General features: G+C 45.6%; 1 protein-coding gene and 1 long non-coding RNA gene across 32 annotated transcripts; one reads left to right on the top strand and one right to left on the bottom strand.

Annotated features, from left to right (window-relative positions):
- The first annotated feature begins 6,671 nt into the window (after positions 1-6,671).
- On the top strand, positions 6,672-20,487 carry LOC123078158 (uncharacterized). Of its 30 annotated transcripts, none has more exons than XR_006437135.1 (12): positions 6,672-7,074; positions 7,353-9,185; positions 9,268-9,403; positions 10,316-11,748; positions 12,068-12,177; positions 12,255-14,518; positions 15,197-15,264; positions 15,795-15,957; positions 16,075-16,160; positions 19,007-19,209; positions 19,333-19,420; positions 20,120-20,487. It is a non-coding gene; the product is annotated as an uncharacterized lncRNA (long non-coding RNA). The 30 variants fall into 30 exon arrangements; XR_006437141.1 differs by having other exon boundaries at positions 19,004-19,253; XR_006437127.1 differs by having other exon boundaries at positions 6,673-7,074; positions 19,004-19,209.
- Positions 20,488-20,883: 396 nt separating this feature from the next.
- On the bottom strand, positions 20,884-23,707 carry LOC123078156 (protein DELETION OF SUV3 SUPPRESSOR 1(I)). 2 transcript variants are annotated; one of them, XM_044500560.1, is made up of 3 exons: positions 23,536-23,707; positions 23,304-23,422; positions 20,884-21,144 (listed from the first exon to the last, which is right to left on the bottom strand). In XM_044500560.1, exons 2-3 carry the CDS (start codon positions 23,398-23,400, stop codon positions 21,011-21,013), a joined length of 231 nt encoding a protein of 76 aa, XP_044356495.1. In that variant the 5' UTR covers positions 23,401-23,422; positions 23,536-23,707; the 3' UTR covers positions 20,884-21,010. The 2 variants fall into 2 exon arrangements, with proteins under 2 accessions (XP_044356495.1, XP_044356496.1); XM_044500561.1 differs by having other exon boundaries at positions 23,304-23,418; positions 23,536-23,593.
- Positions 23,708-26,113: the final 2,406 nt, after the last annotated feature.

Genomic DNA, 26,113 nt, shown 5'->3' with positions numbered 1-26,113 from the left:
CCTGCTACTTGGAAGTGGGGAATCCTACTCCCGGTGGGAGTAGGACTCCTCCTAGGGCGCGCCATAGAGAGGGCCGGCCCTCCCCCTCCTCCACTCCTTTATATACGGGGAGGCGACACCCCTTGGAGACACAACAATTGATCCTTTGGATCTCTTAGCCGTGTGTGGTGCCCCCTCCACCATAGTCCACCTCGATAATATCGTAGCGGTGCTTAGGCGAAGCCCTGCGTCGGTAGAACATCATCATTGTCACCACGCTGTCGTGCTGACGAAACTCTCCCTCAACACTCAGCTGGATCGGAGTTCGAGGGACGTCATCGGGCTGAACATGTGCTAAACTCGGAGGTGCCGTGCGTTCGGTACTTGATCGGTCGGATCGTGAAGACGTACGACCACATCAACCGCGTTGTGCTAACGCTTCCGCTTTTGGTCTATGAGGGTACGTGGACAACACTCTCCCCTCTTGTTGCTATGCATCACCATGATCTTGCGTGTGCGTAGGAAAATTTTGAAATTACTACGTTCCCCAACTGTAGTCGATCTCCAGCAGACGGGGGACCGCTCGTCAGGATAGGCAGCACGGACACCCGATCTGGGCTGAGATGCCAGCCGTTGGGGACATGGGCGTCGTGCTACTTGTGAGTTGCGTGGATTTTCCCCGAAGAGGATAGGACATGCAGTACAGTAGAGATATGTATTTTCCTCAATAAGAACCAAGGTTTATCGAACCAATAGGAGAATCACGCAAAGCCTCGTAAACAGCACCTGCACACACAAAAGCAAATAATTGCACCCAACGCGGACAAGAGGGTTGTCAATCCCCTTGGAGTCGTTACTTGCAAAGATCAAATCTTGTATAGGTAAATGGATAAATTGCAAAAGAAAATAAAACAAATGAAATTGCAGCAAAGGAATTTAGGTTTTAGTAATATGATTAAAGTAGACCCGAGGGCCATAGTTTTCACTAGAGGTTTATCTCTCGAACACATATCATACGGTGGGTGAACAAATTACTGTTGGGCAATTGATAGAAAAGCGCATAGTTATGATGATATCGAGGGCAATGATCATGTATATAGGCATCACGTCTGAGACAAATAGACCGACTCCTGCCTGTATCTACTACTATTACTTCATCAATCGACCGCTATCCAGCATGCATCTATGGTATTAAGTTCGTGAAAAATGAAGTAACACCTTAAGCAAGATGACATGATGCAGACAAAGTAAACCCAATCAATATGAATAAACCCCATCATTTTACCTTTAGTGGCAACAATACAAATACATGTCTTGTCCCCTTATACCACTAGGATATAGAGCACATCAAGATTGAACCCATCACAAAGCATATCTCCTGCTGAAGATAAATCAATATAGTTGGCCAAACCAAACGGATAGATCGAAGAGAAATACAAAGTTATAACAATCATGCGTAATAAAATTTAGAAAAGACTCAATTACTTCTCATGAATATTCAGATCATAAACCCACGATTCATCGGATCCCAATAAACACTCTGCAAAAAAAGATTACATCGGATAGAACTCCAAGAACATCGAGGAGAACATGGTATTGAAGATCAAAGAGAAAGAAGAACCCATCTAGCTACTAGCTATGGACCCGTAGGTCTGTGGTGAACTACTCACACATCATTGAAATGCAGCAAATGATGTAGAAGCCCTCCATGATCGATTCCCCTTCTGGCAAAGTAACAGAAAAGGCCTCCAGATGGGATCGCGGAAGAACAGAAACTTGCGGTGGCGGAAAAAAGGTTTCAGGTGGCTCTTTGTTGGTTTTCCAATATTAGAAAATTTATAAAGGTGGAATTAGGTCAGACGGAGCCTCGTGGGGCTCACAAGGTAACAGGGCGCCCCCTCTAGGGCGCGCCCAGTTGCCTTGCCGTCTCCTCGATTGCCGTTAGGTCTCCTCCCAAAGCTTCTAGGGTCTCTCTTGTTCAGAAAAAAATCATTAAAAAGTTTCGTAGCATTTGGACTCCGTTTGGTACAATTTTTCTGAAAAACCAAAAACAAGAAGAAAAACAACTGGCACTAGGCACCCGGTTAACAGGTTAGTCCAAAAAAATAGCATAAAAAGTCATATGAAATATCCAAGATTGATAATATAATAGCATGGAACAATAAAAAATTATAGATACGTTGGAGACTGATGACCCAGAAGTATAGGGGATCAATCGTAGTCCTTTCAGTAAGTAAGAGTGTCGAACCCAACGAGGAACAGAAGGAAATGACAAGCGATTTTCAGCAGGCACTGAAATTATCAATAACAGATAGTTTTGTGATAAGATAATTCGTAACGGGTAACAAGTAACAAGTGTAGCAAAAGTGCAGCAAGGTGACCCAATCCTTTTTGTAGCAAAGGATAAGCCTGGACGAACTCTGATATAAAGCAAAGCGCTCCCGAGGACACATGGAAATTATTGTCAAGTTAGTTTTCATCATGCTCATATGATTCGCGTTCGTTAATTTGATAATTTGATATGTGGGTGGACCGGTGCTTGGGTGTTGTCCTTACTTGGACAAGCCTCCCACTTATGATTAACCCCTCTCGCATGTAGTCGACGTTCACACGACACCACTAAAGGAAGAAACAATATACATATCATCAAAATATCGAACGAATACCAAAGTCACATGATTACTTATGAAAAGACTTCTCCCATGTCCTCAAGAACAAAAGTAACTACCCACAGATCATATTTATGCTCAAGATCAGAGGGGTATTGAATAGCATCAAGGATGTGAACTGAAAGTGCAACTATCCCTGGGTGGTTTTGGTAATTCCTAACAACATATAGCTCATTGAGCTAATGCTATTTCAAGATAAATATTTCAGGAAAGCTCAATGATTGGCATGGCATGGATTAGAAAATGGACCCCTCAAAATGCTAAGGACAAAAGATTGGCTCAAGCTCAAAGCACAAGACTCTACATTTTTCATTTTAGTGATCCAAGATCACATTGAGTCCATAGGAAAAGCCAATACTATCAAGAGGGGGTGAGGTGTTGCTCAATGAGTTTGTTGCTCAAAGTGCTTAGTGATATGCTCCAAATCCCTCAACTACTTTCTCACATCCACATATGTCCCAAACCAAAAGTCAAACTCGGCCCCACCGAATCTTTCTATCCGGCGCCACCGAGTTCAGTTGACATAGCCACTGCCAGAAACCCTAGTCTTTTCGGTCTCACCGAGATGGGATTGTAATCACTCTGTTTCCCTTCGTAACGTTTCGGTCAAACCGAGATGAGCGATCGGTCCCACCGAGATTGCAATGCAAACTCTATGTTTCCCTTTCGTAACGTTTCGGTCCAATCGAAATGAGCGAATCGGTCCCACCGAGTTTGCCTGACCAACTCTCTGTTAGTCTATCACCAAAATCGGTCTCACCGAGTTTGTGTGATCGGTCCCACCGAGTTGACATGTCGGTCCCACCGAAATGCCTAACGGTCACATTATGAACTAAACCGGTCTTACCGAGTTCTTTGAATCGGTCCCACCGAGTTTGGTGATTTGTGTGTAACGGTTAGATTTTGTGTGGAGGCTATATATACCTCTCCACCCACTCTTCATTCATGGAGAGAGCCATCAGAACATAACTACACTTCCAACATACATTTTCTGAGAGAGAACCACCTACACTTGTGTTGAGGTCAAGATATTCCATTCCAACCACATAAATCTTGATCTCTAGCCTTCCCCAAGTTGCTTTCCACTCAAATCTTCTTTCCACCAAATCAAAATCCTGTGAGAGAGAGTTGAGTGTTGGGGAGACTATCATTTGAAGCACAAGAGCAAGGAGTTCATCATCAACACACCATTTGTTACCTCTTGGAGAGTGGTGTCTCCTAGATTGGATTGGTGTCACTTGGGAGCCTCCGTCAAGATTGTGGAGTTGAACCAAGGAGTTTGTAAGGGCAAGGAGATCGCCTACTTCGTGAAGATCTACCCTAGTGAGGCAAGTCCTTCGTGGGCGACGGCCATGGTGGGATAGACAAGGTTGCTTCTTCGTGGACCCTTCGTGGGTGGAGCCCTTCGTGGACTCGCGCAACCGTTACCCTTCGTGGGTTGAAGTCTCCATCAACGTGGATGTACGATAGCACCACCTATCGGAACCACGGATAAAAAATCTCCGTGTCATCATTGCGTTTGCTCCCTCAAACTCCTCCCTTTACCTTCATATGCAATTGTTTTACATTCCGCTGCTATACTCTTAGAATTGCATGTGTAGGTTGTTTGCTTGACTTGTGCAAAGTTGCTAAAATCTGCCAAGAACTAAAATTGGGAAAAGGCTAGATTTTTATTTGGTCAAGTAGTCTAATCACCCCCCCTCTAGACATACTTTCGATCCTACATGAACATATAATCTTGCACCAAATAAACCAACTAGCATCAGCTACGAGATGTAATCAACACTATTAGCAACCCACATGTATCAATCTGAGGTTTTGAGACAAAGATTGAATACAAGAGATGAACTAGGGTTTGAGATGAGATGGTGCTAGTGAAGATGTTGATGAAGATTGGTTCTCCCACGATGAGAGGATCGTTGGTGACGACGATGGCTTCGATTTCCCCCTCCCAGAGGGATGTTTCCCCCGCGGAATCTCTTCACCGGAGAGCAAAAGTGTCCTGCTCAGGTTCCGCCTCGAGATGGCGACGTTCGTCCCGAAACCTTTCTTCTGATTTTTTTTCTAGGTCAAATGGCACCATATAGGAGAAGATGGGCCCCGGAGGCCTGCCAGGGGCGCGCCCAGGGGGTAGGGCGCGCCCCTAGGCTTGTGGCTGCCTGGTGGGTCCCCCTCTGGTATTTCTTTCGCCAATAATTTTAATATATTTCAAAATAATTCTCTGTCAATTTTCAGCTCACTTGGAGTTGTTCAGAAAAAGTGCCTCCGATATAGCCATTTCCGGTCTAGAATTCCAGTTGTCGGCAATCTCCTTCTTCATGTGAAACTTGCAAAGTAAGAGAGAAAATGCAAAAGAATTGTATTATAAAGTGAAATAACAGTCTGTAATGCAATAAATATCAACATAAACATGATGCAAAATCAACGTATCAAAGGCGTATCACGTCGCTGCGTGGTTGTGGTCCCAGTAGCGCTGGCAAAGTCGACCATGATGTAGGGCCGCATGCGCAGCAAGGTCGTCCGCGGGGAAATGAAGAAGGAGGGTGGCGAGGTGGAGTAGGCGGGCGACGCTCCTTGAGGACACAAAGGAGGACCTCGCTTTGTGGTCGTGCTTCCCCTTCTTGTCGGGGATCCACTTCCGCATCCCCATGCCGACGGCCTACGGGGAGCGAGGAAGGAGGAGCGAGGGGCGCTAGGTTTGCGATTGTCGGGGTGTGAGGGGGCAGTGGCAGTGTGTGGACGCGGTTGGAAGTGGACTGGCCGGTCCACGATTTCAGCATTAAAAAAGGACGGGTTAGAGGGCGGCTGGGAGGCCGACGTGCTGGTCCGACCACCCGTGCGCATTAAATGGGCCGACGCAAGCAGTTGCACGGTTGACATGCGGGTCCGATGGCGAATGACGAGAGGACGTGTGCGCGTCCGTCCAGTGTCAATCTGGATGCAAATCCGTCCCACAATTGCGCCGGATTTGAGTCGAGCCGGACATAATTTGCGGTTGCTCTCGCGTGTTGGACCGTGAACTTTGTCCGTTTCGACTTAAACGGACCGGCAAGTCATCAGCGTCTACGGCACTATGTGCAAGCGCGTTGTCTCAAATCCGCCTCTCCCCTCCCACCTCCTCTTGCCACCACGCCTCTTTGGCCACGTCGAAGTCGGCCCAATGTTCGGCAAGGGGATCTCGCTTCTTCTCCACCTCATCCCCAAATAAAATATGAAGGGGAGCTCATTCGGGTGCGTCATCGGTAAGGAAGCATTGGTGGATTGAAGGCGGGAGAGAGGGAAATGAGAGGAGTCAGAGAGAGTATTGAAGCTAGGGTGGGAGGGTGTCGGCCTTTTATAGGCACCATTAAGACGACTGGCACAATACCTGATGAGAAACAATGCCACGGCTTACTCGCATGCAAACAAGAAGATGATGCTGTGTGGTGGCCACCCAATGGGTCGCCATGGGAATCGAAGGGGGCTACTGTGGCATTAATGGCCCGGTGCTCGTCGGCGGTGGTGCATGTGAGACTGAGCTACTCCAATCTTACTCGAGGAGGAAGAAGCTGAAACTTCCCACCCGGCACCCGTACTGGGAACTAAATTTAGAGCGAGCTCCAAAAATGCGTGCTAAGAAGTGAACAACGCTCCAAAAAGAGGGGTGGTCTTTTTAGCATCCCACTTCAATATTGGCAGTTATTATAGAGTTCAAATGCTTTTGGCGACTTTGCTTAAGACCTGAGGTTGCTCTTACATTTATTATTCTCTTCCGGTGAGAAGTTCGAAGAAGGATATCAAGCAATGGACCGCATCGAACATATAAACAAGGCTAGGCAACCCGCCCATAAGAGGCACTTGCCGTCGCTGTTGCTTTTGGTCCGCCCGATTCCCACGCTTGGCTGAGCTGTATGCCCTTTTTACCGTTCATTTATTTTTACAGTATTGACTTCCGATTTTTACTGGAAGGTGAATGACTGATGGGCCTAACGCTAATATTTGACAGTGTTCGCTTGTTCTTTATCGTTCCTGTAGTATATCTTGTTTTCTTGCGCTGGTCAGCCCCGTGCGCATAGCCTTTTGGAAGGAGAGGAATAAGAGGCACAACCCTAGCCCTTCCTCGCCGCCATCTATCGCTCCCCCGTTCATCCTCTCTAGCCGCCGCCGCCGCCACCGCCACCCCAATCTCTCCTCCTGACGCACCCTCTCCTCGCCACCGTCGTCGCAAGTGCCCACGCTGGTGGATTAGGTGGTTAGAGCGGGATGTGACAACGCATCTGGCCGGAGGAGAACGTGGGAGCGGCATCTCCTAGCGACGGCGCTGGGGCAGGCGATGCTTCAAGGCGACGGGCTGAGGCGGCGGTGCAGGGATCCGCTCGGTCTGCTGTTGCTGCTGCGGGCGGACGGGGGAGCGGGTCGAGGTGGCAGCTCCGTCGGTGATGCCTAGGTAAGCCTCTCTTAATCCTTCTCCCCCTTGCCCCTGATCTCAATCATTCTTTCTGTTTCTACCATCTATGCACTATTGTGTAAGTTTTGTGGTTCCTTTTTTTTTTTGAACAAACCTCTGATCCGCAAGCAAGCAAGACCAGCTTGGGGAAGGAACAGGGTGTGGCCTCACATGGTGGATTGCCGTCTGCTTCATTGTTTCATACCTTTCTCTGTACAATTTCATACAGCTTTCCGTTGGCAAGAATGCTAATGTAAATCTTTACCTGACAAATGTAGGAACCTCTCCACCAACTTCTTTCAGGGGGAGATCCTGAATGGCAGCATCCTCGGACCTTCGAAAGCAGCTGTAAGCTTAACTCTGACCTAATCTCATTCCACTTTATGTGTCCTTTATGATGTCAGAACATGTTATAAATATAATGAGTGGTATCTATTAACTTGTACCACAAGTCCACAACTGTACTGGATCAGACTGCTCTGGTGCATTTCAAATGATGCAGGCATGTCGAAAATCTGGAGCTTTGCAGGCTGCCCATCCAGAAGGGTTGCCGTGGAACCCTCGGGTTCTCTGCAGTGCTGCCGCAGAGAATGATCTTATGCCAGATGGATTGTTCAGATATTTGATGGTTATACTGATAGGAACAGTCGGCTTTTTTTGTTTTCTAAAAAGACAGGAACAGTATCCAGTATGATTGACTTCTTATGTAACAGCTTCATTGAGGAGCTCAAAGGTGCTGACTGACTGTTCTTAGGCCAATAGTTTCAATTGTTGTTATAGCATTTCTATCGTTCTTCACAGGTTGCGAAATCAAGCGTGCTAGCGGTGGCGAGCGATTTGAGCGCCAATGGCTCAACAGCTGATTATCAATCAAGTTTGTGTATTTTATTTTCACCGGCAATGCTGCATCCTTTTGAGTTGCAATGGTTGTATGGTTCAGATAGACAATTTATCATTTTTCTTTTCTTGACCAAGTTTATGCTTTTATTGATCAACAATTATTTTGAACCACAAACCTATTACTCTTTGGAGTGGCCAAATGTGTATCTTTGAATCTCCAAGTGCCACCGGGGTGCTATATATATTTCATTGGTTCATGGATCATTAGGAGGCAAATAATGGTAGAAATAATTAGCTTGCAAGTTCTGTATTGCCAGAGGAGTCATAATTCGTTTAGGGAAGCAAAACCATGCATGATAATCAGGGGGAACATGCAACATACGTAGCCGAGGGCTTCTCTGTAGGTAATCAAGGGATCCTAATTCAGCATTGCTCCTCCATGTTAGAATTAATCATTATTGAGGAAATCGTTAACTGGTAGCTGCTCGGTTGGGTGGCGAGTGGAGGATTAATAGGCTAATACAAATTAATCGGCCATTTAATCAATTAATTGGATGATTTATCAGTTTACTTCCGGTGACCTTATGAGTAGGGATTAATCGGCAAGGTAATTGGTTAATCGGACAAATTCTTGAACAGGGGAATTAATCATTGGGAACTTTCGATAGAGGTGATTTTGTTTAGATAATTAGTTTAGGCGGTAACATTTTGATTGATAAGGCATATGTTTATTTGCTTTTTCATTCAGGGATACACTTAAGTAACCATCACCATCAGTAAAAAGAAGGCATACAAAACATGAAGTTTTTGCCTTTGTTGTATGCCTCATTAGCTGTCGCTTATTTATTTCAAGTTATTAGTCGAGCTTCTTTATGCTTCCCATTTCTAAATAAAAAGTTAATACAATATTATTGATGTGTGAGGAGGTGAGAGAAGAAGAAAAGAGGGTCATCAGTTTTGCTTGATGCTGACATGGTCAAGCTAGAGCAAGTTGTCTGAAGCATCAAGATGGAGGGCCTTCTTTGGGGTTCTTCTGTGTTGCTGATACATGTTTTTTTCTGTCTGCATAATTACTGTGTTTTGTAAGGTTGAGGGTTTTCCGACCCTTGCAGCCAAGCTCGCGCCAGTTTGATATGGCATCAAGAAGCTGGTATAGATGCTATGTTATGATGTCCATTCTCCAGGAAGTCACACCACCCTAGGACTCTGCCGCAGAGGAACACTGAATGCCTCCTGTGAGCACGGACTGCAGAGACAACGAGGACCTCAAGGTGAGCCACGCTTTCGATTCTCTCATGCTTCTGTTGTTGTAGCATCTCGCTGACATGATCCGTGCACATCAACTTATTGCAGCTTTGTTGGCCACTCTGCATAGCAAAGTTATGCCTCTCAAGGTGTGATGGATCCAAGAGCGTGTAAGGAGCTTTTCCCCGCTACACCGGCAACAGGCACGCGAGCTTTCCGATCCACGACAACACCGGTCAACAAGGTATGTCCTGAATCATTAATCGATTCTTCTCTGCTTTTTTTGATCTGGTCTCTAGCCATGAACTGGAGAATTTGTTCTAGCTGCTCCTTAATAAGCAACAAGTTTGGCTTAGTGATTTTTCTCGACCAATGATTTGTGTGGATTGCAAAAGTAAGATCAATATACATTTTTCATTTGGTTCCTGGACTGTACTATGGGAAATGACCATAGAAAATATACCACATGTTCCCTTTTTTATTTGAATATAATTTTCCTTCTACAATTCAACTTGACGAAGTAGTAACTGCAATAGCACCATTGAAAGGGTTGACCACGACGGCGCCAACCAGATTAATTTGGTTGTTCTCCATCTTCTGCAATTACCATAATTTATGGTTGCTTGATCTGCTCCTTAATAAGCAACAAGTTTGTTTTAGTGATTTTTCTCTGCCAATGATTTGTGTGGATTGCAAAAGTAAGATCAATATACATTTTTCATTTGGTTCCTTGCTGTACTGTGGGAAATGACCATAGAAAATATACCACATGTTCCCTGGTTTATTTGAATATAATTTGCCTTCTACAATTCAACTTGACGAAGTAGTAACTGCAATAGCACCATTGAAAGGGTTGACCATGACGGCGCCGACCAGATTAATTTGGTTGTTCTCCATCTTCTGCAATTATCACAATTTATGGTTGCTTGATCATACATTATCTTTTTGGACATACAATTCCCCCTTCTCTGGGGAACCCTATTTCATCTATACTTGACCTGAAGCTCTAGGTGCATGGCATATCATTTTGTAATAACAAAATGTGTTCGGGTGTCAAATATAAAATACAATGCATTAGTGTTCAATTTTATTTTTTATACTTATCTGAGGGCCACTTTTATGAACCTTACCTGTTAATGCTCGCTTTCATTTTCAGTGGAATGATTAGATGCAGGCTACTAGGAACTCAAAGAAGAAGGGCATTTTGAACAAAGGAACCTTTATTGATCTGTATGTTCTACTTTTAACTTTCTACTGAAAATAAAGCTAGGCTACTCATGATTTTTTTAGGCATTTCTAACTTGGCATAGCAGCACGTGTAGGTGCTTACAAATTGTCACGTGCATGCCATGCTAGAGCTCTCTTGCGTATTGCAGGGAGCTGGCCACAGCTCATGTTTAATTTGTTGCCCTTTCATCAGTAAGGTTTTTAGTGTATAGTACTTCTTTAGACTACTTATTTGGTCTTCACTAATTAATGAAGGAGCCCATCCTGGCTCGAATCTTTAATTTTCCAAAAGCTATGATAATTAATGCCAAGTTATTTCTCTTACTTTTGTCAAAGAATAAAATGTAGTACGTAGTTGTCAAAATGGATTTTCGTTGTTTCTTGAACTTTTTACTTCTGTAAAGTACTACTAATTGGGTAATACCAGACAAATTTCTGTGGTGGCATTTGATTCCATTAGTGTAAAGATGGAACTTACATGAATTTCCTGATATGGTCATAAAATCCTGGTGGAGTGCCCCGTTCAGCTTGAGGTAATAAAATTCTGGTGAGAGCCCCATCAAATAAGATAATTTTTTCCAGTGGTTCTCTTGATAGAACATTTCGAACAAATCCATGAGTATTTTGTAGCTATATACATACCATGTCCTTTGTTTCATATTAGTTCACGAATAGGTCATTGACATGAATAATTATTCTCCAAAACAACTATTTAGTGGTGTGCTAAGATACTATTGCTATTTAAGTGTTGTTAAGCAAATTATCTCTGACGCCTGTACTTTTCAGCCATGTGAACGAACAAATTAATTAAGATCAAGCATTCTCTTGTTTTTTTAATATGGAGCTTTTAGCACCTCTTCACCGATCAATTGGGATCATTTTTTATAGCATGCAGTCAAATCTTTGTTCCTCATTGTATATTTTTTCATAGTCTATTAAAAAAACTGGAAAATTGAAGAACTGGTAATCCTTTTGGTATTCTCATATTTTTTTGGTCCACATTAGGAAATGTAAATTCAGTTATGCTTTCATCTACAAATTTTGGGAGGTCAAAATAGTTACCTTGCTCTCTCTCTCTCTCTCTCTCTCTCTCTCCCCGTCCCTCCCTCCCTTGGGCTATGTGTGGATTTGGAAAGGTTGTATTGCGCTGAACACTTGTGTGATCTGATAAATACACGTGCTCTGAACTGTAATCAGTCGAAATTTTTAGATCAATTTTATATTTTATTTGTACTAGCAAGTGAATTATCAACCGAATTATATGGTGATCAGACTGATCCAGATACTAATGAAATTCAAATGGTGGCTGCAGGATAAAAGGAGCAAGGATCAATGATCCCATACAGGTTAATGATGATGAAGGTATTGATTTCACCTCTATTCTGCTTGGCTGCTCATGGATGAAGCATGTTAGATTAGTATGTACATTGCTATTCCTTGCTTAATGGGCATGTTCCTATGAGAAACTGAAACATATGCGTATGATAATTGCATGCTGCTATTAGAGTAAAAAAGAGCTTCGATGGATCAGGTAAATTTAGTGTAGCCCTCTGAAACTGCAATGGCCCTACATTACTAATTTATTACAGAGGAATAATAAGAGTCCTAATGGACTTAATTCGTGATGTTTCATTTTAGCCTAAATCTTCAGTTCAATGACTGCTGGTTATCCATGAAACAGACCAACACTTTGTATCACTGATTATTTAGAGAGCCGCAAACGTGCCAGGAAACCCAAAGGTCCAACTAGGAATGCAAAAAATATATAGACTAAGAGGACCGTTACACAAGGTAACTATCGGTTCCTACAACATTACGTAACCATGGAATTTATATGGGATTAAATAGTCATTATGTTGGAAATATAGGGTCATGCATACATACAGTACAGGGAACACTTGGAACTCCAATGCAAGTATCCAAGTGAATTTGACATCTCTCCAGATGAGATCTGTCTTCTTAAGCGACTGGTTCATTCGAGGGTACCTGCCATTAAGGTCTATGTCTGTAAGATGAACAACACATGTAGTACAGGATAAAGAATGGTGAGAATTAAATTACATATTGTCCTATGCCGCCATGATGTACTTTGTCTACCCACCATAAATAACTCCAGTTTGTTGTCTCGCTGCAGTACTTCTCTGCTCCATACACTAGGATCTTTCTCAAGCTTAACCCAATCGTTGAGAACATGTGAATCATAACCCCATGTGGATGTTTACAGGAACAACTTTGTTTAATATAAGGTTAAGATAAAAGAGTGGCTATCAACACAAACTGGACGCAATTCGTCAAAGCAGCCAGAATCAAGAAAAAGGGATGTATTCGTCTGTCTTTGAAGAGACTCGGGTCGTCAGCTGTCACTCACCGTCCATAACCTTTCATAAGGTGAGCTCGCTGATTGCCAAGCGACGGTGACGGTGATTTTTCAACAGGTCATATGACATTGCGTCGATCACTCAGGAAAAAGATCCCATCCAGCACACATCAAGGCATGCCCCATACGTCTTATATTGTTGTGTACATAGTTTGTTCCTATGCTTTACATAAAAAGCATTGTAAATAAGTTATCATGTAATGCGATCTTGCGTTCCTTTTGGTATGCTATCATGAACCAATGCATTTTTGGCTTCCATCATGTAAACCTATCAAGCACAAAAGGTGTCCTATCGTGTATCCTGCTTTAAGTTGTTTTAATATGGGCGGAACTTGAATTGTTGCTTGCTGTGTTATGATTTGAGTGTGTTACTACACTTTTCATCTGGATTTCTATACCCCTTTGGTCAACGGCCCATCATAACTGAGACACATCATAGTTGTCTAAATATTCTTGGGTCAGCTCATAGTTGTATTAGGCTATGTTATATTTTATATGCAATTCTCCAGTGGCTTTATTACCGAGTTGGATAAGCTGCACCCGGTAGGGGTGCAGCAAGCTGCACTTATGTGCCTCTCATCCTATTATACTATAGCAAATGGGGTTTACAGTGTAGTGCTTATTGTTTCATTACATTTGATTATCCTTCAATTACCACATCATACTCGGTCCTCATAGGCTTCTCGCACCATGTGTGTAATAGGTCATATACCATAAAATTCAATGATATGGAAGGCATTTATGCTTTCACTAACAACATTCACCAAACACACCCATCATGAAGATTTGCTTAAACAATTAAATCATGTTTGATATTGATAGGACATGTGACCCTACCGTCTTCATGTCGTTGTCTTTCCTGCTGGCAGAAGATACAAGAATCAGCCAAAGGTTTATGAGACAAGAGCTATATATCTATGAGCATATTTGCTAATATAACTTGCTTTATAAAACCAATGTAAGCTATCAAGTGATACCCATGGTTTGAATGCTCGCTTGCTCTCGGTTTTTGCGCCATTGGCGCAACGGGTCATCTAGTTGAACATATAAACCTTCAAGAAGTCATAGGCAGAACCAAGGCCTCCACGTCGCCCCTAATTCGCTATAAACAGTATTGCTGCCACCGCGTGTAAATTTTGTGCCCCGCCGAGGGCATTTTGGTCTTTTTACGTGCAGGGTATAAATTGCCAATCCCGTGGAGAAACCCTCGCCGCCGCCTCCCGTCCCACTCGCCTCCCCCTCCTCGTCGCCCTCCTCTCTCTCTCTCTCTCGCTAACCCCTCTCTTTCCCCATCGCCCTACCCACGCCGGCCGGTTCCGGCAAGCTCCGCCCGCCGCACGCCCCCGAGCTCCCCAAGATCTGTGCCACTGCGCCGCCGCCTCCTCCCCTCCACTTCTCTCCTCCTCTGCCCCCCACGCATGGTCGCCGTCACTCGTCTCTGTAGGAGAGAGAGGATGAGAGGAAGAGAGAGAAGGAAGGAGAGGAGGGAGAAAGAGAGAGGAAAGAGGAGATGGAGGTGTGTGGGCTGATGGGAGAAGGTCTCACGCCGGCGTCGGCCTACGTCTGCGAGGTCGGGCGAGATCTGGCGGTTGGCGGCGGCTCGATCCGCTCCTGGATCGGGAGCTGCGAGGAGGCTGGGGCTCTTGGGCGTGCCATGCGCTGGGGGCTGGAGGAGGCTGGTTTGGTGGTTGCTCAGGTTTGGAGCAGCAAGGATATGGGCTGCATTTTCTTGGAGCAGCAAGCAATGGAGCCAAGGTGAATAAGCAACATATACTCGATCGCACTGCTCAAACCATACATGCTTGGAAAAAATTAATGTGTTCTTAAGATCTCTATAGGATTAAATGTATTTGTTTGCAGTACTTTCATTCTCTGAAAAGAATGGCGAATCCAAGATTTAGCTCCAAATTATTGCATTTTGTTTCAAAATAGGATGATCTTTCCTTGCTGAATAGACAACATATAGGATAAGAACGTGTATGATGCTGATTTTGGTGGTTTGGACATGGATTTGAGGGTGGAGAATGGCCACATAAAGGAGGCATTCAGGACTGTAAGTATGAATTAAATACATACTACATATCTGATGAAATGCAGGCACAAGGTGTTCTCGTTATAGTTGGGTTCCTCAATCTTTCTAATGTTTTGTTTTGATGTTGCATCGTTTTTTTATTGCAAGCATTGATATATGCGCTCATGCTAGGCAATATAAGGTATTGTCCCATCATTTTTTTATTGTAGGCACTAAAAAATAAAAGAAATAAGAGACCACAACATGTGTTTAACGTACGTTCTTCTCGGTCCTTCTGTGGTTTTATTTGTCACTTAGGTTGCTGCTTACTATGAAAATTATGTTAACTCACCTGCTTTATTTCCTTTCATCAGCATCTATTTTGCTGCTTACATTTTCTGCCTTTTTTCTGCAACGTCCAGGATCTCCTAGGTTGGTGGATCTGCGACGTTCCGGTTCCTGCTGTTGGTCAGCCGTTTCTTTGGTCGAGGTGTGTTCTATTTGATGCTGATCTTCTTTGTGTTTTTTCATGGCCTACTCTGGTGTATACCCTGATTTCCCTTTATTTTTATTTTCGGTCTAGATCTTTGCATGAGAAGTGTTCTTATGTGTACTATATTTTCCCTGCCCTCAACATCTACGAATTATACATACTCTGTTTCTGCCATTTCAATGTCTTATTTCATGTGGCAGATCATTGATGCCCAGTTTATACCTGGTTGATTACAGTAGACCATCTATTTAGTATGGTACCTACAGGCTTTCCTACTCTCATTTTCTACTATAAGTATACTTGATGTATCACCCTTGGTAATTACCATCGGTAGCTTACCAAAAATAATTAAATTTACCGGTTGCTAAATCCAACAATGACAGTTTGTTTCTATTTTGATATATTTCGCATGAAATGATGCCCTACAGATATTCACCACTCATTTCTACTCTCTTTGCCTCACTTTCTGATTAGCTATTTGTGCACCTGACCGCAGGTCTCTTATTCCTTTTATTTTTCACTAGCAGAGATGGGTTAACTTGTTGCCGGCGGTGTCGTCCCACTGGTAGGGTTCCAGCAAGATGCTCAAGAAATTTCTCATGAAAGTGGATGAGTAACGTCATGGCCAGGATCTTCAAGGGCCAATGTTGCATAGCCTTTACCCACTCTGCACTGCCGTAACATCTCAAGGTGAGAATCCCTGCTGCTAGATTCTTCTCCTTGGGTGGTTCTAACTCCATCAGCTAAGCATTGTTGGAGTGATTAGAGGTGTTTATAGTTAATTGATTCTTAATTTTGATGTGGCAGTAGCGACTACTCCCGGTACATCTTGTGTTGATCACGAGCAACACCAAGAGAGATGTCTGGACTATTTGCATGCAGCTTACCTCCAGGTGATTGATTATGATGCGTATGGTCTTTTCCAGCCATGGCAGATGGTATAGTACATACTGATGAGAGGATAGATCATTTATGATGACGTACTATTTTAGATGGTGATACTAAAGTGTTATTCTAAGCAATTAGGTCTCTTATGTAGTCTTATTATTGCATTTTTCGGGTTTGAGAGCATGTTATAATATCTTGGTTATTTTGACACTGCCATGCTTCACATTGCGATGTGTTTACTGTCGCTGTTGGGTGAATAAGCCGCGGCGGTGCACTGTGCTCGACTGGCGCGTGTATGGGCGCGAGCCGGACGCGTCGGGTGCACCGGGTCCGGGGGGTTGGCGTGCGTGTAGGTGTGCGTGTGGTGCGTGGGTGTGTCCACGCAGGTGAACACCGCACGGGCGTGTGCGCGGCATAGCCGTTGGCGATCCGGGGGACGCGGTGTGCACGCCGGTCTGTTGAGGGCTTGGCGCAGGGAGCGCGCGCGTCGAGCGGGCTGGACCGGGTGGCGTAGTGGGCAGGTACGTGCGGGTCGTGGGCAGGTACGTGCGGGTCGTGGCCCGGCGTTGTCCAGGTATAAGAGTCGCCGCGGCGATCGTTGTAATGGTGTGGAGTGAGCTCGAGTTCGAGCTCGAGGGAAAAACAAAGGCGTTCTGTTCAGGGCGCGCCGGCGATGTCGATCGTCCCGTACGCCGGCGGAACAGGCGGGTCGCTGCCGCAGTCGGTGCCACTGCTCACCGGCGACAACTACACGGCGTGGTCGATCAAGGTGGAGGCAAACCTTGATGCGGCCGGGCTGTGGGAGGCGGTGGTGGGGCCGGAGGACGCGGCGGCGGCCGTCATCGCGAAGAAGGACAAGCCCGCGCGCGCCTACCTGCTCGGTGCACTCGCCGAGGACCTGCTGCTGCAGGTGGCGTCGAAGAAGACGGCGGCCGAGGTATGGGCGAGTTTGAAGGCCAGGTTTGTGGGCGCGGACCGCGTGCGCGCGGCGCGGCTCATCACGCTCCGTGGGGGATTTGAGCTCCTGCGCATGGCGGAGTCAGAGTCCCTGGACGCGTTCGCCGGGAGGCTTGGTGGCATGGCGGCGCGCTACGCGGCGCTGGGCTCGACCCTGGAGGACGCGGCGCTTGTCAAGAAGCTGCTCGACTCGGTGCCGAACCGCCTGTACGCGGCGGTGGCAGGGATCGAGCAGTTCTGCGACGTCAGCACGATGCTGTTCGAGGACGCGTTGGGGCGGCTGAAGGCATTTGACGAGCGGCTGCGACGACGCGATCAGGCGGGCGGCGAGCGACCTGACGGCGAGCTGCTGTACACGGCGGCGCAATGGCGGGCGCGGGAGCAGCGACGAGGTGGTGCACGGGACGACGACGACGTGCGCAGCGAGGCGTTGGGCTTCGGCGGGAATCGGCGCGGTCGCTGCTACAAGTGCGGCGAACGGGGGCATTTCAAGCGCGAGTGCCCGCAGCTCAAGAAGGCACCGGCGGCGGAGCGAGCCCTGCTCGTGGACGACGTCGAGGACGCCGGGCTGCTCTGAGCCGCGGCTTAGGGCGCGAGTGTTTGGTGAATAAGCCGCGGCGGTGCACTGGGCTCGACTGGCGCGTGTATGGGCGCGAGCCGGACGCGTCGGGTGCACCGGGTCCGCGGGGTTGGCGTGCGTGTAGGTGTGCGTGTGGTGCGTGGGTGTGTCCACGCAGGTGAACACCGCACGGGCGTGTGCGCGGCATAGCTGTTGGCGATTCGGGGGACGCGGTGTGCACGCCGGTCTGTTGAGGGCTTGGCGCGGGGAGCGCGTCGAGCGGGCCGGACCGGGTGGCGTAGTGGGCAGGTACGTGCAGGTCGTGGCCCGGCGTTGTCCTGGTATAAGAGTCGCCGCGGCGATCGTTGTAATGGTGTGGAGTGAGCTCGAGTTCGTGCTCGAGGGAAAAACAAAGGCGTTCGTGCGCCGGAACTCCACCGTGTCCCCCTTTTCTTTGTGTCTTCTTCTTCCTTGCTTCGGTTTGGTCTAAGGCGAGGTGACAGAGAGAGAGAGCTAGGGTAGAGGGAGAGCTAGGGCATAGCCACGGCAACCACAGTCGCAGTTTGGAAATATTACTGATAGATGCTTGGCACACTGGCAAGTAAAGTTGTTTTGAGGCCTGAGTCATGTAAAATGACGATATAGCCTTCTTTATAGCTCCAATATACATGTATTACATTTGGAATGAAGCTTATGTACCTTTTTCGCATTTGTTTGATTGTTGAATGCTTCCAATTGACCCCGAATAGAAAGAAGAAAGCATTTGAAACTTATTGTGGTCAACCATGAAAGCATGTTTCAGAAAATGCATGATAGCCATATATGTCAACCAGCTTTTCCTTGTTTGTAATTTGTACCAGCCTTCTGATAAAATTTAGAGAGGCTGCACTTGTTTGTGTCTGGTATTTAGAATACTTCTGTCTTGTCGTGTACTATCCTGAATTGGTGATATTAACCAGTATGGTTTAATATAATTATTCATGTGTTAGCTATTAGGTTGATTGGTTGTAATCATCAGTATCACTTGGCGTACGAACCCTGCATACTAGCTGGTGAGAGATCCAAAAACTGTTCTCAATCAGTGACGCCTTAAGTGAATGTGTAATATCTAGAGTTCTGTATTTGAATAGCAGACTACTTTTGATGTTTCTCAGTTTCTTGAGTCCTATATATCTCCCAAAAACATAACAGACTAATTTTGATGTTTTGGATTTTATCCCATGAGTGCCTCTGCAAAAGTTGTTGAATTGCTTCCTTATGCTTCCACCTATTTGCTTTGTGATAAAAGTTCACACCATGGTGTTAATAAGTATGAATTATTGTCACCTGCAGCAGGCCTTCTCAAGCTGATGAAATTGGTTCCTTCCATTTATTAGCTGGACAGCTATAGCTGCACAATGCAAGGGTGAGACTACCAACCGGTGTAGGACAAGGTATGCACACGGCGTTGCGGGAAGAGGTAGTCAAAGGAGATAGATATGTAGACGGCATAATGTAGGCCAAGCGCTAGGGATGAGGATATGGCGTGGCGTGAAGAGGTAGTCCACAAACCTCCGTTCATTTTCCTGCCTGCTCATTTCCGGTCCGTTCCGTTCCCCCCTCATGGCACCCGTGTTCGTGTCTCCTGGCCTGATGTATGTGCGTGTGTGGTTCTTCTGCAGCTCGCGGTGAGGATTGCTGTGTCCAACCTGCCGCCAAGAGGAAATAGTTTGTGTGGCGCTCGTAAATAGAGAGTATTCTGGTCGAAAGGTACATGAAAGAATAGGGAAACTTCTGTCATTTTCTTTGGTCTCTGAAAAATAAATGGTGATATGGGCTGATACATTGCTAAATTACAAGATACAAACTCACTTCTCTTTTTTGATTTTTGGTTTACTTCGTTGTGCTACAATGGCTCTCCTAGAAATGTTCTTCCATGCTTTGATGTGCACAATCCAGAAAGTGCATGCATCCAGAAACCAAATAGGATTTTGTGTGTGTTATCTTCTCGTAAGTCTTGTGCTCGTCCAATAAGAATAAGGTTTGGTGGTATTGCTTTTGTCTGTCACCCGGTAGATTTCAGACTTCAAGCTAGCTGCAGTTATTTCAGGTTATATGTGCAAATCTTTGGTGTGACATGATTGGTAACTGACCATAAATACGTTGCAATCTGACATGTCTAATTCTTGATTTATGTGGTACCATGGTCTAAAAATTGGTCCTAAAGATACATGATGTTTTTGTACAAAGTTGAGACAGTTATTTTGAAACGGAGGGAGTATTAGATTATTTTGTTCCTTTTTAATTTGGTTCTAAAGATATAGTTTCAGAGTGATCATTTTGCATCAGCCAAGCTTGCCGTTGTTACAAATAATTGTTTTGTTGTCCTCAATTCACTTTCGCTACAAGCATTACTGTTCCAGTTTTTTTTTGTTATTGATCATGCCATTTTTCTTTCTGCCTTTGTAGCTGAAAGATTAGTGAGACAGACTAAATTCTGGACATGTTCCATGTGAGAGAAATAGCATGTTGATTTCATCTTGAAAATAATCATAGCTAAGGGATGAGGTTCGTAACTGAGGGTCAGAGGAAGAAGTTGCGAGGCTTGAAACTCTCCCTGTGAAGGGCTCAGGGACAGTAGCAAGGACAATGCCTCTTTAGTTGTAATTGTGATACTCCTGATATGCAAGTAAACATTCCTGTGATACTCCTTATGCTAAAATGTTGGTTGTTAGTACAGAGGTGGTGACATTATTTGGTTCTCTGGTATTGATTTCATGATTTATGGTTAATACATGATGTAATACAATCCATATTGTATTATATTTCCAGTTACATCTCCTACTTACTCACTACTAACATTCTTTCTAATTCGCTTAAGGGTGCCCTGGTCATCAAACCAGGTCATCTAGTCGGTTAATAGACGGCTACCGCAGTGCCGGGACCAGACCATACGGCTTTCGGGTAATTGCGATACTGGTGCTCTGTTTCTAAATATTTGTTTTTTTTAAGATTTTAAATGGATCCTTTTTAAAAAAATTAAATGAACCATCAGATGTATATAGACATATTTTAGAGTATAGATTCATTCATTTTTCTCCGTAAGTAGTCGCTTGTTGGAATCTCTAGAAAGAGATATATTTAGGAATGGAGGGAGTATCACTGTTCGACAAGTTGTGCTGCTCGCAGCCAATAACTACATGCAGTACGGTACGAAGTCTGATACACAGTGCTGAAACGAAGATAAGTATCAGAGCTTGATATTGCTAGGGAAGTATCGCAGGTTCAGAGAGCAACGGCCACACAGTGCCTGATCGAAGATAAAGTTTACTACAGCTTTGATATGGATGGGGAAATAGTTCAGCTCTTCTGAGTGTTGCCTCCCTCCAGCTCTTTCCTCAGCTGCAGTGAGAAATCATCGTTCACGTCGTCATCATCCCAGTCATCCTCCCATTGCTGGACAGCTTCGTTGCCATCTTCCTTGTCATCCCATTCTGTAATATACAAGAAAATGGGGTTAACGAGACGAACAATTTCATCACCATACAAGATTCAGCACAATCATGTTACATGCAAAATTACTTCAAGAGATTATGACGACAAAAGTATATACGTCTCCACAGAGCAGAGTAAAAAGAAATGCTACACACAAGACCATCTGCGACCAGGAAGCAGAACATACACTCACACAGTAGTCATATCACAAGCAAACGGAACTGAGGGGCGAAGCTTCAGAAAGTAGCTATCATAACTACTGATAAAAGCTATGCAAATGGAAAGCCGAATTAGCAACACAAAGTATCATACTGTGTCCTAGCAAAATTTACCAGTTCAGTTACTGAACACCATAATAATGCAACATAAGTGTATACATTCAGCAAAAGCAAGAAAAGAAACGAAGAAGACCCTAATCATATAGCTCATGATATAACCCACTGTAATATGACTTTACTTGCTGCAGGACAAACGTACTTGACATTCAGCAGTCATAGGTCACACGTAAGAATTAAGAATTCATCTATACACATGAAGTACATTGTTTTCAATAAGTCGGTTAGTTGCCACCAGTGGCCAGGCCTACTAGTCTCGGGGGATTTCAGTAGGCAGGCAGCAGGTTTAAGTTTATAATACATGTTTCATGCGACTTTTAGTGGGCACTAAAGCATACTTTTATAGTATGCACAAAAATAAATAGCTGACATAAATCTCCGGGAGACAGGCCCTCTCACACGCTCTTCTTTCTTCGATTTAACCTGCTGCACTAAAAATCCAACTTTAACTTAGACTCAGGAGACCAACTTTACTCCCCCACTTCCCAAACTCTCTCATGATAGTGGGCCAGAGGCCACCAAATTAGGCTACTTGGAATTACTAGTCAACTGCCAGTCAGATCGAGCCGGTAGTTAACTCCTGCCAATTGGCAATTGTGAACTTGTCGTAAACTTGTAGAACTAGAAACCTTTAACTTCATCAAAGAATCAGGTATAGACACAACTTACAAAATAGGTTTTGATATAACCAAACCTAAATCTCATTACAATGACAAAAGCAGTTATCACCCTGTATCTAACCCTCTGGATTCAAATCAGGTTTGAAAATTGATGTAAAGTAGAAAGAGTACTGTCCCACCACAAGCTAGAAGACTTCCTCTTGTTAGGATCCAAGAAAACCTTAAAGCATTATCTCCTCCAAACATCTTCTTCCCATTTAAAAAAGGAAAATTGCCATTAAACTGTTATGTGTGCCTTATACATGCTTCTAGATCCTATGAGGCCAGCATAGGGCCATGCACAAACAAGTTTGTCCACCAGCACAAGAATGACCACAGACAGCAAAGGGGAAAAAGGACAAAGGTTTAGATAGATCATACAGTTTGCAGATAGCATGTTCACAGATGCTATTTCTGGACATTGACATGGCAAGGTAACTTATCAGACCAACATTTAGCCTCTCGAACACTCAATACAACACATAACAATATGCTAATTGATGAAACAGTCAAACAACAATGGGTTTATTTTCTATTACCCTTCCAATCTACATGGACTGATCATTCCAATTGTGCAGTTTTAGGCAGTCATGTCAACACTGAAGAAACAGGGATTGAAGATCAATGTTCCCAAGGGAGAACATGTGCAACACCTAGTTGTGTGTGCCTGATATTTAATCTAGAAGAAATAATCATGAAGATAAATACACCAAGATCAGACCATCTGTTGTATGCTTAACTAAGAGGAAAGTAGTAACAAGTACTGATAAACATGTACAAACAATATCGAAAATAACCTATTCCGCTAATTATTCAGGAAGCAGTAGTGAATGAAGATTATAAATGACATCAGATGGCCACTGAAAGCACACGTTATACTGCTGAGGTCATGACTATCTCACGCTTGGTAAAATCCGCATCGGAAACAATCCAGTTGCAACCAATTTGCCCTTAATTTTAGGCGAATCTCTCCTGAAACCGATCTTGAAAGTAAGCTTGAGATGACCGACATATCCATCGCACATACCTTGTTCGGATCAACCCAAACCTAATCGACCAAATCGACATCACGACGCCAACAAGCTATGTTGAACTGACCGTGTTTGCCTAGATACAGCAACAGTGCTGCGGCGAGAGGGGGGAGCGGGGTGAGCTTGCGCATACCTTGGTCGATCTCGAACTCCTCGAACTCGTCGTCGTCCTCGAGGAGGTCCATCTTGGCGGCCTCCGCCTTCGCGTCCGCCGGCGCTGCCGCCGCCATCGATGCTGGTGCTAGTATCTAGCTGCGACGCGGCCGAGTAGATCAGAGGGTTAGCAGAGAGATCCGGATTAGTTCGTGCGCGCGTGCGTGCTGGGGATTGTGGGGGAGGGACGAGGGATCAAGAGCGCCACCTACCTGATTCGCGTGGAGAAGAAGAAAGGGGGAACCCTAGACCTGGGCGCGGCTGCTCGTCGGGAGAGATGCCAGCCTGATGGGGTCGAAAGTTAAAACGGAGGCTCCAGCAGCTTCTCGGCCTATTGTTCTGGTCCGGGTCCGCTTGTCCGCGGCTTCACCGACCGAAGTGACCCTACCACTACTTTGCGAGGGGATTTTTGATCTACGGGTGTATATACATCTTAGATAAGAAAAAAATTAAACAAAAATTTGAAAATATTTTTAAAATAAACTTGATCTTTCATTGTACTGGTGAAAAAATCCAAAAAAGAAAAGTCCCTTTGACTGCTTTTCAAAAAAACAAATTTCCAGCCAAAATAGTGTGAATAGTGACTTAAAATAGCAAATAATTATTTTTTCCCTGAAATCAACGCTGGTTTGATTTAACCAAATTTAGGCCTCCGTGAAAGGAAAACGAATTTTAGGCCATGAAAAGAAGGCCTGCAAATTCAGTTGTGATAGCCAGCTCTTATGCTTTTGAAATCGCTGCCTTCCATGAATCACGGGATTCAAGCCTCTAGTCATATATTTTCGTCCATATAACATTCTCGTATTTGCTGTCAAACACACTGATGGCCCACCAATTTATGACTACTCTTACGCGACCTCTTCAGGCCTTTCGGTCGCGCTTCTTCCTCGGCGCCCTTGGACGCCGCCCTCTTCCCCTCAAGGGAAGGATTCCCTTCCCTCGTGTCCTCCTCCACGTCGTCCTCGTGGGTGGAAGAGGCATGGGTCTCCTCGGATCGGGTGACCGAGGTCTCCCTTGTTCGGAGGCCCGCCTTGCCCTTCGAAGGCTTCGCCTTCTTGGGGAGGACCACGTGTGGCTCCTTGGTTAAGTAAGCAGGGGAGTCATCTCCCCCTCGGGCAGTGGCATCGGGCATAGCATTTGTTGCGCCTTGGAGATCCACTTCTGCAGAATGCATAAACCAACTGGCTAGCCGAAATTTATGAGGCTCAAAAAAAGCACGGAAAGTGAAATTGTGCGCTTAGAATTACCTCGGGGGCGTCATGGCCGACTTTGAAGCCGCAGTCGCTCCCTTCAAGAGGAAACCCGTCCTCGGACGGCTTGAACAGCAGCGTCCACATCCCGGCCGAGGTGGAGCGGAAGAAGTGGTTGATGGGTACCACGTCCTCGGGCTTGTGCGCCCACATTAGGGTGGCCCGGGCTTGGAGTGGTAGGACGCGGGAATGGAGCATGACCTTCACTACATCCACCAGCTGAAGATTCTTCTTGTCTGACCAGAACTCAATCTTCTGGAGCAGCGCCTTCACCTCCGCTGGGTTCCCCCAGTCCATGCCCTTCTTCTTCTTCCAGGACACCAGCTTCTTCGGGAGCCCAGCCGAGAACGCCGGGACCTCGGCCTGGCCGGCACTGAGTGGCTCGGTGATGTAAAACCACTCACGCTGCCACTCCTTGATGGTCTCTATGAACATACCTTTGAACCAGCCGACCTTCTGGTTCTTGCTTAACATAGCGCCTCCGCACTCTGCGAGCTTAGAGCCGCTGGACTTCGGCTTGACGCCGAAGATCTTCAGCCATAGTCTGAAGTGTGACTCAATGTGGAGGAAGGCCTCGCAGACCGTGATGAAGGAGGAGCGGTGGAGGATGGAATTTGGGGCTAGATGATGGAAATCTAGCCCATAGTAAAACATGATCCCACGCATGAAAGGGTGCAGCGGGAACCCCAGGCCTCTGATAAGGTGGGGGACGAAGACGACCCGCTGCCTAGGATTGGGAGCGGGCACCCGCTGGTTCGGGTGTGGCGCATGGGTGCAAACCTCAGTGGTGATGTACCCCACACTGTGCAACTCCAGAATGGTGCCCTCTATAACAAAGGAGCCGCCCCAGTGCCCCTTAAGGTTGGCGTCATCCATGGCTAGTGGCGGAGGTGGAGAAGTGTTGTAGAGGTAAAGCTAGGTCGGGGATTAGATCTGGGCGCTGGAGCTCGAGAGGCAGTAGGCAAGGAGGAGGGAGTGTACTTTTCTCGTCAATCCCCTTTTGCTCTTATAAAGGCTAATAAAGGGCCAAGAGTCCCTCCAGTCGCGCCATTGAAATCACCACTACCCGTAAAAGATGTCATTATGCGTAAGGGAGAGACAAAATCTTGATGATATCCCTTAAAAAATGGGCACGATCTCCATTTAGATGGGACGTGCCAATACGAGGATTGCCTCGGGCCGCGATTCGAGTGAGTAGTAATTGCTCGCCCGGTCATGGGTGGTGTTGTTTCGATAAAGTTGTCAGGCTAGGAGTACTAATCACACCTACGCGGCAGGCCTTCGAGGCTAAGTAACCCCACGCCTTCGAACGCGGCATGGGTTCAGCTGGGTCCTGGTCGGGGCACCATTCCTTTGAGGAGTGGTCCGGGATGGCTTTGAATAAGGGAGAGAATCTCGGAATGGAAAAGGGGAACTCGCGTGTCGAGCCAAGGACTTCGGATCCGGAGTTGTTAACATCAAAAGGTCGCCCTCAATATAGAAGACTAGTTCGGGGGCTACTAACAGTGTCCTAGACTAAGGGGTCTTAACCTAGTCGGCC

The sequence above is a fragment of the Triticum aestivum genome, chromosome 3D (assembly GCF_018294505.1).
Source record: "Triticum aestivum cultivar Chinese Spring chromosome 3D, IWGSC CS RefSeq v2.1, whole genome shotgun sequence".
NCBI classification, from domain to species: Eukaryota; Viridiplantae; Streptophyta; class Magnoliopsida; order Poales; family Poaceae; genus Triticum; species Triticum aestivum.
Note: the sequence above shows the minus strand (reverse complement) of the source record. Positions and strands in the feature narration are given on the sequence as shown.